The sequence below is a fragment of the Coturnix japonica genome, chromosome 3 (genome assembly GCF_001577835.2).
Source record: "Coturnix japonica isolate 7356 chromosome 3, Coturnix japonica 2.1, whole genome shotgun sequence".
NCBI lineage: Eukaryota > Metazoa > Chordata > Aves > Galliformes > Phasianidae > Coturnix > Coturnix japonica.
Genome location: NC_029518.1, coordinates 90216770 through 90235296, shown reverse-complemented (window position 1 = coordinate 90235296; position 18527 = coordinate 90216770). Strand labels below are relative to the sequence as shown.

General features: G+C 35.0%; 1 protein-coding gene across 2 annotated transcripts in view; it reads left to right on the top strand.

The window, feature by feature from the left end:
- The window catches only part of NBAS (NBAS subunit of NRZ tethering complex), a 142349-nt gene that overhangs the window by 6425 nt on the left and 117397 nt on the right, over nt 1-18527 (top strand). For both annotated transcript variants that reach the window (XM_015859432.2, XM_015859433.2), the window contains exons 5-14: nt 933-980; nt 2151-2194; nt 3296-3429; nt 4104-4237; nt 4411-4509; nt 10797-10935; nt 11926-11991; nt 15165-15293; nt 16117-16180; nt 17615-17808. In XM_015859432.2, coding sequence (XP_015714918.1) covers nt 933-980; nt 2151-2194; nt 3296-3429; nt 4104-4237; nt 4411-4509; nt 10797-10935; nt 11926-11991; nt 15165-15293; nt 16117-16180; nt 17615-17808 — 1051 coding nt within the window. The remainder of the gene's footprint in view (nt 1-932; nt 981-2150; nt 2195-3295; nt 3430-4103; nt 4238-4410; nt 4510-10796; nt 10936-11925; nt 11992-15164; nt 15294-16116; nt 16181-17614; nt 17809-18527) is intronic.

Sequence of the window (18527 nt, the reverse complement as noted above, 5' to 3'; positions counted from 1 at the left end):
AACTTATTAAAGTAATGCTACTGTCTTTGGTTGAGAGAAATATCGGGGGCTTTCACAGGCAGCTCTGGGAAAAGAAAGGTCAGTCTGCTATCCAGGGGCTTTTAATGCATCTCTGACTCATGTCTGAATATACTTTTAGCTTCTGTACTGAAGTAGCTTGCAGTATGAATGTGCTCACAGCAGAAGGATTACAACTTGAGTTTTATCAGTTAGAGACTTGTAGGCTATGTAATAGAAATTGCTTATTTTAAAACTAGGGGAAAGGGAATGCATACTTTCAAAAACCATCTGCTATTGAATGCCAGGAACAAAGTGAGAGTTCCAAGGTACAGTGGTTCTAAATCAATTTTAGAAACAACAGAGAAATCACTAGCTTAAAAAAAAAAAAAAAAAAGATCATCAGTGTTTACATAAATCATGGTTTGATGATATGAAAGTAGTATGGAATATTTTTACTTATTTATTATCACTAAATATGATCAATGGTTGAACAAGAGTTCTGTCAACAATACAAAACAGAAGGTGATGCTGACTCTGAGGAAAGTGGAGCTCCTTTTGATGTGTTCCAATGATGTATGTTAGGTACAAAGGCCTGCTCCTAAGGAGATAACCTGGCTTACTGAAGTATGATGGCTGTTTATTCCAGATAAAGCAATGCATAATTTTAGGTATTGCTGTTATAAGTGATAAGGAACATTTGATTTTGACCTTCCTTGCAGCAAGATTATAGGCATATTTTTCTGTTTTCTTAAAGCTACTATTTCTGTGACAGAAATATTTCAGACATGAAGGGAATTTTATTAAGATACTTCTTTGTTTAAAAGTTTGGGAAGTTTGTATCTATCTGTGAAGAAAAGCAGCTAAAGCTCTCATCAATGTTCTGCAAGAGCTGGATTTTAAATAACTTTCATGCCTTTATCTTTCTCTTTCAGCAATGGTAAACTGTTGGCTGTTGTGCAAGACCAGCGTGTAGAAATCAGGTAATTTTAGGCTGTGTTGTTTCATAACAACAGTTGTGGAGTTCTGAGATAGTGACTTCCTAAGCAGAGTTTTAAAGACCTTTTTGTTCTTTCTGATTGCTGTGTATGTTCTGAAATTAATTAATGAGATATTCTTAAAATATGTTATTGCTTAGAAAACAAAAAACTTTTGTTTTTAAAATCACGAGTGGCCAAGACTAAAGAACAGTTCATACTCCCTGCCCCTCATCAGCGGTTACAAAAGTTATAGATAAGAGCTATCTGTATTTCCTTTTGTAGGATGTGTTTTTGTAATCTTTAAATTATTTTCAGTTATATAAGAAAACTGTTAAGGTGTTTCAGACTACTAAGCCCAATTTGTGGTCTCTTAGCCTTTGCCTTTCAGTTCCCCTGTCAAGTCATTATGTGAGAAGAAAAGTTCTCTCATAAAAAAGTGTGACAAGGAGATATTGTTCTTCTCTGTAGATTAGCTGGCTTTACCGTATGTTACAAATAACATGAATTGCCATAAAGACTTATGCTTTCCTTTTTCCTTCAGTTCCCTAACAACAAGCTTTCTTTTGCCAGTTCAAGAACACATTTAGCTGTAGTACAGATCTTGATCGAGTGTGTTTACTTGCTTCACAAAAATCCATTTGCTAGAAGGTCAGAGCTTCTATTTATATGTAAAAGAAGCAAGTGTATGAAAATTGTTCAATCAGAAGTGAACACCATAAATGTCAACTTATAAACTATGGAATAAATCTTGTGTTTCAACTGTATTATTGTAACTATATTCTTGCTTTTTTTTTTTATTCTTAATTGTCACCTAGAGAATACTGACTTGTTAAAGAAAAAAACTTCCTGCAGCATTTTAGGACCTCAGCATTTATTTTGAACGGCATTACTACTAAATGGGGATATTATTTCTTATAGTCTGAAAGTGAGGTTTCTAAAACAGTATTGTAACAGACTCGCTGCCTAAGGGTTGAAGACTACTATCTGTCTTTTGAACAAGTAGTTAAGTACATGCAGGCCATTGAATTGTACATTTACTTGTGGTATTTTTATAGCTTTTTGTATACTCTGGAAAATGGAGTAAGTAGGGGTTTTTGTTTGTTCAGGTTCGTTTTTTTTTTTGGTCTTTTTTTAATGTTATATATAATATCAATCATAAAATTTATTCTGCAGGTCTGCAAAAGATGATTTTGGATCCACAGTTGGAATATGCCAAGGTATAAAGTACAGCAACCTCTGTACCATTACTTAAAGCCATTGTTGTATATTCATGCATTGCTGATTGGTAGTGTTGCTCTACTAACTGCTTAAAAAAATTCAGTGAAATCTCTTAATATTTTCACTTTTTTATTAGCTCTGTTTTTCTCTACTCTGGCTCTCTTCATTATAGTTAACATACAGGAACTGAGATGAAGAGGTAGTTAAATTAATGGATTTTGGAGGCATAGTGGATGTTGGAGGCTTGCTTGTTTGTTTGGTTTTGTTTTCCTCCTACAAGGTAAGTTTGTAATGATGATGGGTATCCTGCCATGTTTTTTTAATATAGGTGTTGTTGTTATGTATCTGGCATAGCAGATACTATTTTCCAAAGAAAGAAGGTGAATGATGATCTGTCAGGAAATTGCCGTCTTTAGGTTAGAGGCTCTGAACCATAGAATTTACTCCTTAGAACGTTTTAAAGTTCACTTAAATTGCTCTTTCTAATTATTTCTAATCAAATATGAATTTTTCTGCCACATGAAAAAGTGCAGTGGGATTCAATTGGTCTGATGGATCATAGAATCATAGAACCTTTGGAGTTGGAAGAGACCTTTAAGTGTTATCTAGTTCAGCTCCCCTGCAATGAGTGGGGAAGGGTAAGGACTCCTTCCAGTCCAAAAGGATTTTGAATCCTGATATGTAGAGTGGAATAGGCTGCTTATAGTAAATTGCCACCTTTTTGCTGGTTGACCAGACTGAGTACTTGTGTCATGGTACTAGTACAGTTTTTTTGGTAACTGTAAACATAATTAAACAATTTTTTTTTGGTCTGTTTCCTCTTATGTCTTTTTGTTGCTTGTAGGGAGGGAAGAAAACTGATAACTACAAAATCTTTATAAGCCTTGGCTTATGCAAATAAATATGTGAACAAGGTAAAGACAGCAGTGGCAGGCAGTGGATGAGTTAAAGGTCATTAGATGGTCTGCTGCGGATGCTTTTGATGTGGTTCACATTGTGGCCATTGACTAGTAAAGATCAGTTGAGTATAGATGACAGTGCTGACAAGAAATTATTTAAAGTTTTAACAATGTTCTATCTTTTTTTTTTTTTTTTCATAGTGCCAAAAGATCCTAACCCTCAGTGGAGGAGAGTTGCATGGAGTCATGACTGTACATTACTTGCTTATGCTGAAAGCACTGGAACAGTGAGAGTGTTTGACCTAATGGGTAGTGAGCTTTTGGTCATTTCACCGGTAAGTACAGTCTTCAGTTAAATTTTCATTTAGGAGAACTGAAATGTAAAATATGATTACCATGCATGGATACACAACATGATGTTTATTGTATGATGGCTATATTGTAGTTGACTTACATTAAGTCATGTGTAGAATGTGCTAAGTGTGTTCTTTGTGCTGTGGTACTTAGTCAGAACGTTCATTCTTTTGGCCAGAATTGTGGTAAATCTCTAGTTACAGTGGATTCTGGAAGTATAGATAGCAAATGATTAAGGTTTGTAGTAGTAGATTGGAAATTGGCAGTTTATAGGCAGATTGGGTTATAAATCAAGAAAATATTGCTATTAGAGCAATATGAGACTTTTTTTTTTTTTTCACCTTCAGATGAGAACATGTAATTGCAGTTGGCTTGGCTGGCAGAATATATTTTGCATTTTATGTATACAAAAGAAGGATATTTCAAGTTTGTTTCCTTAGTGTGTTATATTTCTGGACATAGTTAATAACGTACTTTGAAATCAACATTTAAAAAAGTGTATTTTGTTGCTAATAGAAATGATGAAACTTTAGCTTTGTGGATACATTTTCATAGAAGTAGTAAATTTTATTCCCACAAAGGTGTGTTGTTTTCTTTTTTTTTTTTCCCCTTTCACTATCTTTCTCACTCTGTCTGTTTACATTTTTGTGTAAAGACAGCAAGTTTTTCAGGAGATCTGAGTTATGCTATTGCTGGACTGATCTTTCTAGAATATAAAGCAAGTGCTCAGTGGTCAGCTGAACTACTTGTCATTAATTATCGTGGAGAACTGAGAAGCTACCTTGTAAGGTAAGCTTAAGTTTTGTCTTACTTTGATAACTTTAAAGTAATTCTTTCCACTCTGTAAAGAACGCAAATCTGCATTTATATGTATATTTATATGTATATTATGTGTGTGTGTGTGTATATATATATATATATATATATATATATATTTTTTTTTTTTTTCTCCCTATATTCAGTGTTGGAACAAATCAGAGCTTCCAAGAAAGTCATAGTTTCAGCTTTAGTAGCCATTATGCCCATGGAATAACTACTGCCATTTACCATCCTGGTCACAGGTAAGCATTCTGTCTGTTTGTTACCTTCCAGTAACAGAAAAACGATGGACAAAAGTGGCAAAATAAAAAATGAAGTACACTGCGTGTATTTAAAAAGGAGAGAGGGGGGTGTGTATTTTAATATGGGTGTTAGATGAATTGGCAGTAACAAGTTGTTCTTTGTGGATTGCTGTATCTATGAAAGAAGCCCTAGTAGGTGTTTATGTAATAAATAAATGTAGTGTGTACAAATAGTAAGGAAGATGCGCTTTCTTGAATGATGGTGGCACTGAGGCATTAGAACAAGCGACATCTAGCAGGCTTGCTTGGGAACTCCAAAAGAATCCTTTATAGAAACGTATATTTCATGTTTATGTTATCATGTCTTCAGTATTAAAGAGTCTTCACTGGGATTAAGGTCTAAATAGATTTTGTTATCTCTGGGAATGTAATTTAAAGAGAGGCTTTCTTTTTGCATGCTTTTTAAAGCTTTTTTTTTTTTTTCCTTAACAAGTGAGGATTTTTTTTTTCTTCTCTAATGCTATGATATTTATTGAGTAATTGACACCTGTTTATTTGAGAGTTTGAATGCTTTTTTTATTGACTTGTCAAGTTTTTCAGAATTAAAAACTAACTTTCCTTCAAAAAAAAAAAAAAAAACCAAAAAAAAAACCACACACACAAAAAAACCCAACAAAAAGACAACCCAAAACACCTAACAACAAAATCAAAACCAGCCAACCAAGTAAACCCCCACTAAACCAACACCAAAAAAAAAATAAAAATATACAAAGCTTGACCTCAGAATCAGTTTCTTTGAAGTGAGCTGTTTCTGTTAATTTGCAGTTAATTATAATACCAGTAGGAGAGTGTGAAGCTATGAAGTAATGGGCTGTTAAGCCCTTAGCTTCAATTATTTCCAGTTTTTGGCAGATACGTACTTAGCACATGTCCTAGAATACTCTCTTGAAAGGCTTGCAGTATGGCTTCTTTAGTGAAACTATGGTTTAGGTGTAGAAATAACAGGAGGGGGAACATGACTGAGGTATTTTCCTTGGTAACCTGAGTCAGTTCATCCGTGCATTTTCATTCTATAAGAACAATTGATTTCATTTATCAAATACAGCACTTGGATTTCAGGAGAGAGAAATCAAGCTGTGTCCTTTACTGTTTGTCTCCCTTGTGCTAGCAGTATTTTTAGAGTGTCAGAAATAGCTTCAAAAGATGTTTCTGAATTTCATGTGGTTAAGAGCTGGAATATAGGTTTTATTCTTTTCTCTCAGAATTTGAATCTGCACTTGGATAGCCTTTTTTCACTTTCTGACTTTGGTTTTTGGAGTTGTTCTGTGATGTGTTTTCTCTGCTAGTAACATATTGGGCACAGGTACTGCATCTTAGGCTGCCATTCAGTCTACCTCTGCTTTAGAACCACATGTAGTTGGAACAGAGCCTGGTTAGACAATTGCTTTGGTTGAAAATACATCTACAATTTTTATATCTCCTTGTTAAGTGTCAAGATAAATTCAGCAACTTACCTTTTCAATTGTAAGAACTTTTCTAGATATTTTTCTTGCACTAGAACTATTACAATTGAATTTACTGGCACAGTGTTACATCTCTGCCTTGTTTTAAACTGAAATTGGCCGTGGCTATACAATGCTAAGAGAAAGCTCGCTGTTTTAGAAACTCATTATTCAGTGTTAAATTAGCTGTCTAACCTACCTTTAAGGAAAAACTGGTTATTGACAAATCTAATGTTCTTCTACCTTATTACTTTAAGAGATTAATTTTGAATGTAGTTACCTCTTTCAACCTGTTATCTAATAATTCCAAATAGTTGATACTCAGTATACCAAATTGAGAGTTTGGTGTTTCGGTTATGGAGCTTTCTTAGCACTCTGACCAGACAACAGAACCAATTCATTCTTTTCTTGTTCAGACCAAGCTTAGTGGTTCCTAACGTATAGAGAATGTTTCAGTAGGAATTACATTTGATTTTGTAGGAAAACTTGAAACTTTCTTGAGAAGAAAGTCTGATCTGAAGTTTTACTGCTGTTTAAAAATGTTAGGTACTTTTTAGATGCTTGAATGTTTGCATTCTCCTATAGACTAGCCTTCACCTGTGATGGAATTTTCAGTGCCCTTTGGTTGGTAAAACATGTGTGTCTGCTTTAGTGTGAGCTCTCTGCTGTAGGTTCTATTAGGAGTTTCATCACCTTGCTTGTTTTGTGAATCTTAATTTTGAGCTGAATACCTGCAATTTCTACAGAAGATGTCTGGTGGTAGAGCCTAAAATGTGTGATAGCTATGGAGGACTAAGGTTTTAGAATCAGTTGAAACTTTTGCTTTTGTACTGAAATTGATGAGTGAGGAGTTGTGGAGAAGTCTCAAGTTTTTCTTGAATACCTTAATTGAACTTGATATCCTGGAGACCAATAGTATACTAGTTATCTTTAGCCTAACTTTATAAAACCCTTGAAAACAGAGTACAGTTGAGATACATTAAGGGCAGACAGCTTTTTGAGACTGAAAGGCCCTTTGCTGGCCTTGCTCCAGCATAGTGTTCATGCCTGCTATACCGGAAATGTTAAGAGTTGGATCCAGCAATTCAGATTTTATCTAACATGTTAGCCAGATGGGAAGGATCATTCCTCCCAGCATACTGACAGTGATTTTCCTCATGCAGCCTAAGACGGATTAGGCCTCCGTTGCTGCGAGGGCATGTTGATGGTTTGTGGTCATCTTGTTGATCATCAGGATTCCCCAAATACTCTTTTGGAAAGCCATCTTCCATCTGTTCTGTTCTGTCCAGTTAACTTAGGCATATGTGGCTATTCTTCCCGTGGTGCAGTCTTTGTGCTTGCCTTTTTTGAACTTCCTAAGATTTCTACTGTCCTGTCTCTCCAACCTATTGACTTCACTCTGATTGTAGCACAGTCGTCTGGTGTATCAACCCCTTTTCCAGTTCTGTCAATAACAGAATGATAGACAACATATTCCCTTTGAGGGCCTTAAGGAGTAAGTGTCAGTTGTTAAATTAACATTGCTTTGTGGCCCATCAGGAGTGGCCTAAGCCTCTAGCTTGTATAGGAAACCAAGTATTTGGTGAGAAAAAGTAGTACTTAAGATTTTTGGGGGTGAGGGAATTGTTGGCATAGTCTTTCCTTCAGATTGGGACAAATTTAAAAAAGAAAACATCCTTTCCCCCAAAAAACAAATGACAAAGAACAACCCAGGAAAACCACCCCCTCTCCTGTTGTGATTCCCAGCCTACATGTCAGCTCTTGTTATTTTGGAGTCATCTCCTGTCTAGTCTTGAAAAAATAATTGGTAAACAAGGCCAGATCTTTGAGCCTCTCAGGAGTACTTTTCATTTTCTTTAGATGCCAGTTGTGTTATTCATCTTAATAGTTTCTGCCCCCACTGCTGCATTTTGCTCTCTGAAAAGCTTTTTAAAATTTTAAGTACCTGCTGTGATGATGAATTTCTCTGCAGTCCTGGGAGAAGGCTTTTTGTCTCGAGGTTGTGTGTTTTGTGTGTGTCTAAACTGATATGACATCTTAATTCCAGCTGTCATTGAGTTTCGTTTATCCTAAAAGATACTTTTGAATTATAAATATGTTGCACTGTATGTGACAGTTTTTCCAAAATTTCTTTGAAAAGATTTATCTTGATGGAGTTTTTGAGAGCTCGTTCAGGCAGTTTTGAAGCCAGCGCTGTCACTGTTATTGACAACTCTTCTCTTGGTCTTTCTGCTACTGTTTGTTTCTGAGTCACCTCTGGCACTGTGCAGTCAATTGTAATTGAGTTTTAGTTACTGCTGTTGCTGAAGTTTTTAACTGAGTGGCATGTTGCAGTGGGGCTGGTGCTTATGGAAGAATGTAGATGTCTGTGGATGGGCAAAACTACAGATAAATTAATTTTCTAGAGGATTATGCCTGCTGTCTTTTGGTTATTAAGGAACTGACATCTCAGTTGTGATGATCTTGTGAAAGGGATGCAGATGCATATGAAACTTTCTTCCATGATTTATCAAGAAGGGGGTTGAGGAGAGTGAGAAACTTTTAAGGAATCATTTTATATGTAACAATCTATGCTGGCAAAACTCAATATTACATCTTTTAGAGTTGTAAAATACAACTTTGTGTTCACTGATGCTAGCATGTGCACTCAGATATGAGTATGCCAGTGTGTTTATTCTTGGCCAACTAAAATGGACATGACCCATATCATGCACAATAGGGTAGATTGAATATTTTTTCCTAAAGCTTATTGGAGCTGTTAGAAGGAACTTAGGAATTTCAGGTTTCTTTTTTTTTTTTTTTTTTCTCCTCGTTTTTAATTGGAGTTTTTCAGAAAAAATCTAGGCCATGTTTTTGTATGAGTTGGGGGCAGTTCTTAACCTCCTTGATGAGGGGCAGCATGTCATTCTGCAGTGATAAATGTGTAGGAAACATGGGAAAGTTGCAGAAGGGAAATTCAGGAGAGAGGGGAAACAAAGATGTGCAGGAGAGAAATGAACGGATTAAGCGTATGACATTTAGTCTGTGAATTGTTCACTTTTCAAAGGGCACTCTTCTTCAGTAATCAGTTTTAGTTTACCAGAAATACTCATCTCATATTGTACATGTCCATTAAATCAATACACATTCTAGTGCCCTGAAGAGTAAGTTATGAAGAGATTTATTTAAATTGGGTGTCTTGTCATGAAACACACAGAGAGCCTCTTCACTTTTGTACCAGACACTATTCAGTTGTCTGGGCAGCTAAAATTAGATTAGATGTTCTTATACAATAATATTAAATTACTGTTTGTTATTTAGCAGGACTGTAGAAGAGTTTTTTGTTGGTGAGATGCAACATTACTTCTTAGTTTATTTTTAAATGGATCGGAACAGTGGATGATTGCTATATGAGTTTCAGCCACTAGGTGGTAGAATATTTCAAGAGTAACTCAGGCTGTGAAGAGTGATACTGTTCCCCAACTTCAACTTCTGGCTTTTTCAATCCATGCCTTTTTTTGCAGATACTTTGCTTTTTGACGGCTTGTTCAATAAATTGATGTTTCCAAACAGATGTAAAGCTCTGTTCTTAATTTCTTTGTCAAAGTAATCATCAGTTAAATCTAAAACTGCTTGTTAATAAAGACAAGGGGATTAAAGGAAAAATACTTTGATATGCTTTAGATCTAACATCTGGAAATGCTTTGCAGTGGACCTTTATGGCACATTCTGTACTCTGAAGTTGAAGAATTTTAAATATTCTGCATTAACTGGAAGAAATACATTTACAAGAGATGCTCTGAAAGTAATGCCTCTTATTTTGTTATATTGGCCCATGGCATCAGAGGCTGATGTTGGTGGTATGGCAGTAGGGGTTGAGTCCTCCCACCAGTATTCTATTAATGTTTTGTTGCTGTGTGAGAGATGGCAGCAGAGGGGCAGGCTGACAAAATGACATTTGACATGGAAGTGCATATGAACTAAACATGTGTCACTGAATTCCTCCATGTGGAGTTCATTGGAAATGAAGTGTGGAAAATATTGTTCCTGTGAACTCTTGCTGAACACATATGGAGATTGCATAGTGAGGTGATGGGTGGCACATTTTAGGAGCAATGACAGCAAGTCATCTTCAGTGGTGCAGATTGTTATGAGCATGGCATGCAAGCTCTTGCCCATCACTGACAAAAATAGTGGTGATTGTTGAAAATAGTGTTTTGTAGCTGAGATTTTTTTCTATCAGATAGTATTATTGCGCTCTTAGTCATGGTTTTCATGGAAATAAGTTGAAGACATTACTTTCAGAGTGACTTATGTAACTGGTAGTGTGGCTTTTGGAAAACAAGGTTGAAATAGCTCTTCCTGATGATTCTTTAATTAAAGGAGAAATAGCTTTTGTACCACTTATTAAATTTCCATTTGTTTATGCTTAAACTGAATGACTGGAATATTTTGTAAGCTTAAGTTCTTACTGTTGTCCTTCTTTCAGCGTAGCAGGTAACTGCAATTTATAACTATATATTTTATTTTAAATGGTGGGAGTTGTGCTTCATTTGGGAAAAATAAGACTGGTAATGGATGGAGATAAATACTACAAATAATAGGAATTAATTTAAAAAAATATCTGTGAATGAACAGCCTCGTTTAAATCTTTCTGGGACTGTTGTTACACTAAAGATTTCTTATTACTACAACCAAACTGCTGTAGTTCTGACTTAAAGTTAAAAAGCAAACAAATAAAAACAATGGCACAATGTTTATGTGGCAGTATATGAAACAAATAATACACTTTCATATGTTTTGCAGACTTCTGCTTGTAGGGGGTTGTGAAACAGATGAAGATGGAGTATCTAAAGCAACTGCTTGTGGGATATCTGCTTGGAGAGTTCTGTCAGGATCTCCTCATTATAAACATGTCACTAGTTATGAAGATGATATTAGAACAGTAAGTATATTTCCTCTAAATTTTTTGTGGGGATGATTATTGTAATTAATAGAATTATCTAATGGGAAGTTCAGTATCTGTCTCTTTCTACTATTTTAAAGTTATGGTGTGAATTTCTAATAATTTATCTCTTTCTCTCTAGTATGTATAGCTATTTTTCTATGGTATGCTATGAACTTCAAGTTTTTGATGGTCTCTTTTGTGGTTTTCGAGAAACTTGAACAAAACAACGAAAACACAAAATGCAACAGATGTCCACTGCCAATTTAAAAAAATAATTAAAAAAAAAAGTGAGAAAGTCAATTTATTTTTATCTTTTTTATTACTTCATAACAAAAGACAGTACATCTGAGGTAAATGCTTCAGTTTGTCTGACTCCTGACTTCATTTACTTCTAGTAGCATCAAATGTTTGATTAGGTAACCACTGTCATTTGGAAGTTTGTGAGGCAGTGGCACAAAGCTCTATTTGAGTAGGGTCAGAGTGAATGTTAGGAAATTTTTCTTTACCATAAGAGTGGCTGAACACTAGAACAGGTTTTCTAGGGAGATGGTCGATGACCCATGTCTGTCACTGTTCAGAAGGTGTTTGGATAATGCCCTCTATGGCGTGCTCTAACTCTTAGTTAGCTCTGAAGTGGTCAGCCATTTGGACTTATTGGTCTTCTAGCTGAACTATTCTATAAATAAATAAAGATATACTGAAATGAATTTATACTACGCTAAGACAAATTCCAATGTTTATTCTTGTGTAAGTATTAGTATGGAATTAATGAATCATTTGTTTGCAAACAGGTAGTGCTTTTCTGCTGTATGATACATACACAATGAAACAGGCAAAGTTATTCTTGCATTATTTTAAAATAGACAGCTTAAGAAAGTTTAAAGAATTCTGCAAAGGTGTTTTACTACTTTAGATTTGACTTATTTTTTGGTGCATAAAACAATGTATGAGATTCATTTCTTTCTTGGTATGTTTCTGTTCTTACAGGCACAGAGAAGAGGATTATTAAGGATTATGAATTTAAGATTTTACAGCAGACGAGGAACAGAACAGGTATTAAGGTCTAGGTCTACCCCAGAAATGTATTCAACTAACATGATTGTCTGTTAATAACTGCCTGAGAGACGGATCTGAAAGGAGTTTTTAATTTATACGGCAAAAGAATTAACGTTTCTATGAAGCTTATCAAAAATAATAAGCTTTTAGTTTAAAATGGAGTAGCTTCTCTGGATTGCTTGAAAATCCTATTAGTTCATCTACTGAAGCTTCAATTTTGGGGTTTCCAGCATACTAGCAGGAACAAAGTCAGTGCTGTAGAGCTCCATTTTAACTACAAGCTTTCCTTCAAATGGGAAGTTACAAAGAGCCACCCAAGTGCTTATTAATGAGTATAATAACTATAGCATGTGAGGTAGATGATCCAAAAGAAGAGATTTGGTTGAGGTTATTTTTTCTTTTTTTTTTTCTTTTTTTTCCAATGACATATCTCGAGGGGAGGAATAAAAATCAAAATCTCTGCACTATTCCACTCCTGTATTAACAAAAATCTACTTAATTTACAGGTGTTTAATTTCATACATTAAACCATGAATAATTAATTTTAATTTAGGGAAAGCAGACTTTTTTTTACTGTATGCTAAGAGATACTATGGAAGGGTTTTCCTAAACAGCTCCAAGTGTTTAAAATGAGTTAGAATTATGGTATGAGGATGCATTTGAAAACAGCAAAACTGCTGTTAAAAAAACATTTGTTCTTAACAAACAAATCCTGCATATGTGTCTTGGATTCCCCCTTCCTTCCCTTGAGGGTGTGAGTGTTCAAGTCCCATCACAGTGAAGTGCTGGTGTGTGCTTTCTATGCTTCTAAAGCTTCATACACAGTAGTTTTGGCTTTCTTCTGCATACCTGCAGGGCTGTCTACTCAGTATCTGCATCACCTTCTCCTGCCCCTTGTTCGTAGTTTATTTGTAGCTTTTTTTTTTGATTCACTCCCCTTTCCTAACAGAAATAAGCTTTTTCCCCATGGTTTGTTTGCAAAGAAGAATTTATCTCCCACTCTGCACAGTGATTTTGTGAGAGAAAAATAGTTTGTATCCTGTCTTTAGAAATAACCTTTGTAGATTTTTGAGATTTTTAGGTGTGTGGTTTAAAAAAGAAACTAGATACTTGTTTGGATGGTGAAAAATAGATCTCTCTGAATCTTTCTCAGGGGTAGAATGAGGAGAGATTTTATTTCCTTCACTGAAAACAAAAAAGACAGGGCTGAACTAACATGGAAGTTTACTGAAAGACCAGTGCTGTGCTAAACTTCATTTTCACTGTGTTTGCTAATACTGAATTTACAAACAAAATCTGAGAGAGTTATTACTGAATGTTCTAGTCAAATTGCTGGGATTATAGTTTAAATGTGGGAGATGTATTTTATTTTCTTAGTAGGGAATTGGCAACAGTATTAAGATGTGACAGGCACAGCAGCTAGAGGATTACCTGTATTTGAGATTTGATTCTTAGTGTTGGTAACTTAAATGACAGTTTTAAAATGTGAAGTGGCAATCTATCGAGACTCTCAGTGTCTCTTTCTGCAGTTCCATCAAGCTGACAAGCTGTTTACTGAGGTGGCATTGCCTGCTTTGTCAAAGGATAGATTAATCTCTGTAGATATCAATGCTTGGGTTTTAAATATGAAAGTATTAGCAACCACCCTGCATCTAAATTCAAACAGCAGTAGGGTTGTTACTGATGACTAAGTAGATGTTTAACCCTTGCAACAATCTGTGATTTGAAGCACTGGTTGCTTATCTGAATGGGTTATATATTTTAGGCGTGTTTTAAACTTTTAAGTTCTTCAACAGTTCTTATTTCTTAGCACTCTGTGCATTCAAGTTGATTTGTGGAGAAGAATTGCCTTCAGTAAGTATGCTATATTCCTTGAGAAACTAGAGCACAGATTATAGCATTCTGGGTACTTAAGCTCATAATTGGAGAACACTTAAGAATTATTTCTGTTAGGAAAATAATAATGATTTGCTTAACAAAATCTCAATTATGCCTTCCTTTTTGAGTAATGACATACTTTAAGCTTGGCTTTAAGCAGAGCTCTCTGTAGTTGCAAAACACTATACAGTGTGAGTGCAGTGAGCAGATTACTTGATCATTGTTGTTTCTATGGCATAGCTAAAAGATAAAATAATAAAAGATAAAATAGCCACAGAAATTAAAATATTATTTTTATTTATTTTATTTATTAAAAAGCAAAAATAAAATAAAATCTCAAAAGCACATAAAAAACTCAACTCAAAAATATGCGTTCTTAATATGTTAAGTTTAAGAAGAAAAAAATATTAAAGCTTCTTAGTCATATGCAAGTGTATGGAGTTCTCTTCTGCTCACTTATGTTCGCTTGTTTTCCAAGAGGTGAGGAGGATGTTGCTTAAAAATTGATTAGTTGGTTGTAAATTGGATTGTAAGTCCAACCTATTGTATGTTTATTGTTACAGTAGGATGAAAGTTTGTTCTCAGGTTTTTAGAAAGCAAATTGAGAACTTCTGAGAAAAGTTTTGGAAGTTTTTTTGTCTTTCACTGAAAATCTCTGAGTGAAAACTAGGCTCTGAAGACCTGATAATCTTTGTGAAAGCACAGAAATTGTATGCTCCCCATACTCTGCAACACAGGGAAAAAAAAATCATATCTCAGTCCTGTTTTCAGAACCTGCTAGGACCGTCAGCTTGGCTTTAAAATTTGGAAGTTCAGTATGTATTATTTTGTCTTGTGGAACTGATTGAAATATGCAGTTGTATTATTCTCCTTCAAGAACTCATCTGCATTATCTAGATATCTCATTCTCCTGTTTTATTTTACTGCATTTATTTTATTTTTTGGGTGGATATTATGATAAAGAGAAAGGTTTGCTACCAGGGAGGGAGGGCTGCACGATAAGCTTTATGCTAGATAGCTGTATTGCCTGAGAGAACTGAGGTTGCTAAATCCCATCTCTAGACAGATTATTTAAGAACAGCCTTTCAGTTTTCATTTATAAATGAATATTTATTTACAAATAAGTTCAAATACTCTGTTAGCTGTATTGTAGTGTTCTTCCTTTATGCCACAGTTGTCAGTTGTCATTTTATCTGTATTCTGACCCCCACCCCTTTTCATCTATTTATTTATTTATTTATTTATTTATTTATTTATTTATTTATTTATTTTTTCCCGACAATATTTGGCAGGATGGAATTTTCAAGATGAGTCTTTCCCCCGATGGAACTCTTCTGGCAGCAATTCATTTCTCAGGGAAACTAACAATCTGGTCTATTCCATCTCTCAGACAACAAGGAGAATGGGACCAATCTGACCAGGTATGAGGGACATAGGTGTTTAGAAGCTAACAGGATAATCTTCTATAGATTTGTTTTAGGAGGATATAAGAGAATTTCATTGAACTGTGCTGTAACTATTATTTAGCAATACTTTATTGAAACTTGATAACTTAAACTTGAAATCATAATAATATAGCTGGTTCTTAAAGTTTAATGAGATATATTGTTAGCAGGTGGGTAACTGGTACAGGTGGACTGAATTGCTGTTTTTAAATATGAATGGAGGCCAACATGGGGAACTTGGAATGGTTGAAACCAAATTTTGCTGGAAGTCTTCCTGTGTTCATTTTTTTTTTTTTCCCTTTCTTCTGCAAGATAACACTTTAGAATAATTTAACTGTCAGGATGTTCTCAGTAAGTCGCGTGTTACAGAAATTGTTTGCAAAGTTACATTTGGGACCTTATGTTAGGAAGCGCCAGGCACTTGAAAACTTGTGCATAACTGGTATAAATTTAAGCATGGAGAATTGGAAATCATTTTCAGAGAAGATCCCTAAGAACCACTTTCTTTGAGTAAAGTCGAGACTTTGCAAGTAGACATATTTTTCTTGAAATACTTTTCAAAAGAGATCAATCTGGTCTAACCATAGGTGTCCCTGTTCGTTGCGGGGGAATGTGATGCATCTTGGACTAGATGACCTTTAAAGGTCCCTTCCAACTCATACGGTTCTATGAAATGAAGGCAGAGCATTTTCACTGAAATCTGAGTGGGTCAGTGATGGAGTAAATATGCAGATTGTGAGTGATATCAAGATTTGCTTGTACATTAACCCTTTCTTTTCCCTTGTGTTTATTTCTTTAGCCGGGTTATGATGAAGTCAACCCAGACTGGAAACTGTCTAGTGAAAAAAGAAAGAAAATAAAAGGTACATGATATGGCTGAATTATTATTTTAAATCATTTTGTTGTTAAAAAGCATTTATAGTAATATAAAAGTATTTGAAATAGCTTAATTTAACTACACTTACAGTAGTTGACAAGATGGTGTATATGATTTGAATTTGTAGCATAGTATAGCTGAATAAACATCACGATGTGGTTTTTAAAAATCCTCTCCTGGGAGTATTTTCATAGATGTAGCCATAAATAAAAGGATATTTCAGCAAATATAGGCCTTCATTAATTGTTACTTCTATGGAATGCTGAATGCTCAGCAGAAGTCTCAGCTTGTGTCATAAGCCATTACTTTTTAACACAATAGATAACGTATTTTTAGAGACCACAGCCTAAGACAGAAGCTTACCTTTACCTTTTCTGTCTATCTGTATATATTCTATATATCTAATACGTCTCAAATACTAATGCAATTTGAAGAGCTTGTTTCCTTTTCTTTCAGAATTTGACTCTTATGTTCTTTGTCTGGTTTTGCCGTATGTCAGACTTCTTTTCCCAAAATTCACTTAATCATATGCAGCCATTTATCTCCTGGGTACTTCATGGCTCTTCTATGAGTGCAGATTGTTACTTGTTCAAGATCCATTTACTGATGCTTGAATTTGTTTTTGTTATTAAAAGCTACCCATTTCTTTGTGCTGTTTTCTTGGTGATTCAATTTTTGGGTTAAGATCTTCATGGCTAACCAGATGACTAAGCACTGAGGTAGCAGAAGAGTGTTAAGCTGATTTGTTTCTAACTGCTGTTTGGGAAAAGATAGCTTTTTTTCAGAGACATGAGAAGTGATAATATATTAAACAAATTAAGCTAGCTCTTTGTGGTGAACATTTTGTCCCAGCGTCCAGTTACCATGCAGGTGACACAGTTTCCTTCCTCATTATGCTGTTTTTTTAATCTTGTTGGCACTTTAATTTTCTTAATAGTGTCACCCTGTGGGCTGTTTCAGGAGCCTTGTTCACAGTTGTCAGTTTTCCTCAAAAGCAGTGAAACCTTTTTTGTTTCATCAATATAATGATCTTGGTTAGAGAGACTTGACCAAGGATGTCTAGGGAAATATTAAGGAGGCGTTTATCAGCCATCTAAGATTTGTCAAGTTTTATGCAAGTGAATCAGTTTATTGTGAATTCTTTTTCCAAATTATATTAAAAAGCAAACAGATTAAATAAAAAATTAAGTTTCTTCTTCCCTCCCCTTCCCTCCTATCCTTCAGCTAACTGGAATGGTTTCACTAAACTAGCAGACATAAAATACAAATTCAGTGAACCAAGAATGTATATAAAATAATAAATGCTTGTTAAATTTAGACCATCAGATGTTAACTCTTAATAGTTGAAGCCACTGCAGTTCTTATCTGGTGTTTAAAATTGCCTTTCCTTATATGGTGCTTTCTTATTTCTTTATTTCAGATAAAGAATCTTATTACCCACTGATAGATGTAAATTGGTGGGCAGATAGTTCTGTGATCCTGGCTCGTTGCTCTGGTGCATTGACTGTGTCATCAGCCAAGACATTAAGAAACTTGCTGGGAAAGTCATGTGAGTGGTTTGAGAGTTCTCCTCAGGTCACTTCAGCTCACGATGGAGGATTTCTGAGTCTGGAGGTGAGGAATGCACATAAGCAAATATAAGGAATGCAGTAGAAGCAGTGTTCTGTTGTGTATGTTGCATGCATATATGTGCTTATTAATAAGAAAAGTGATTCTTTATCTCTAGGCAGGCAATTCTGAACCTCCTGCAATTCAGATATCTATAAAAAACTTAATTGCCAAGTAACGTGGCAATTGCACTTAACAAGTAATTGCCAAGTGTAGATGGAAAACTTCTGGAAGCCTGCATCTGAATTAAAAAGTTTTGCTGCAGGAAACAGTTTGTGTCAGCTCACTTAAAAAAACCAAAACAAAACAAGAAACTGCTTTGTTAGTGCATTTGAAGAATACTTCAAGCATCCCTCTTGTTTTGAAACAGATGCTTGCAGAGGGAGTATGTTTACGGGAAGCAAGGAATAAATCGTAATTGACCAAGCCTTGGAAGGGATCTGTTTTTTATTCACCTTTAATAGGGTTCTAGGCAGGAGTAGAACATAACTTTGGTAATGAAGTAGACCAGGAATTTTCTTTGAAAATAAGAATGCTTACACTAGAATAGATCTTAAACATCTTAAATATTTAGCTGAAATAGCTGAGTACATACCAGAGCTTTTTGCGCACATTTCTGGCAAGTTTTGTTATTTAAGAAATGAAATAGAGCCAGTGACTGGCATGTTACAGCCTATGGAAGAACAGTTTGGAAATAGATCTGCATTGAACAGGAATCCATAATT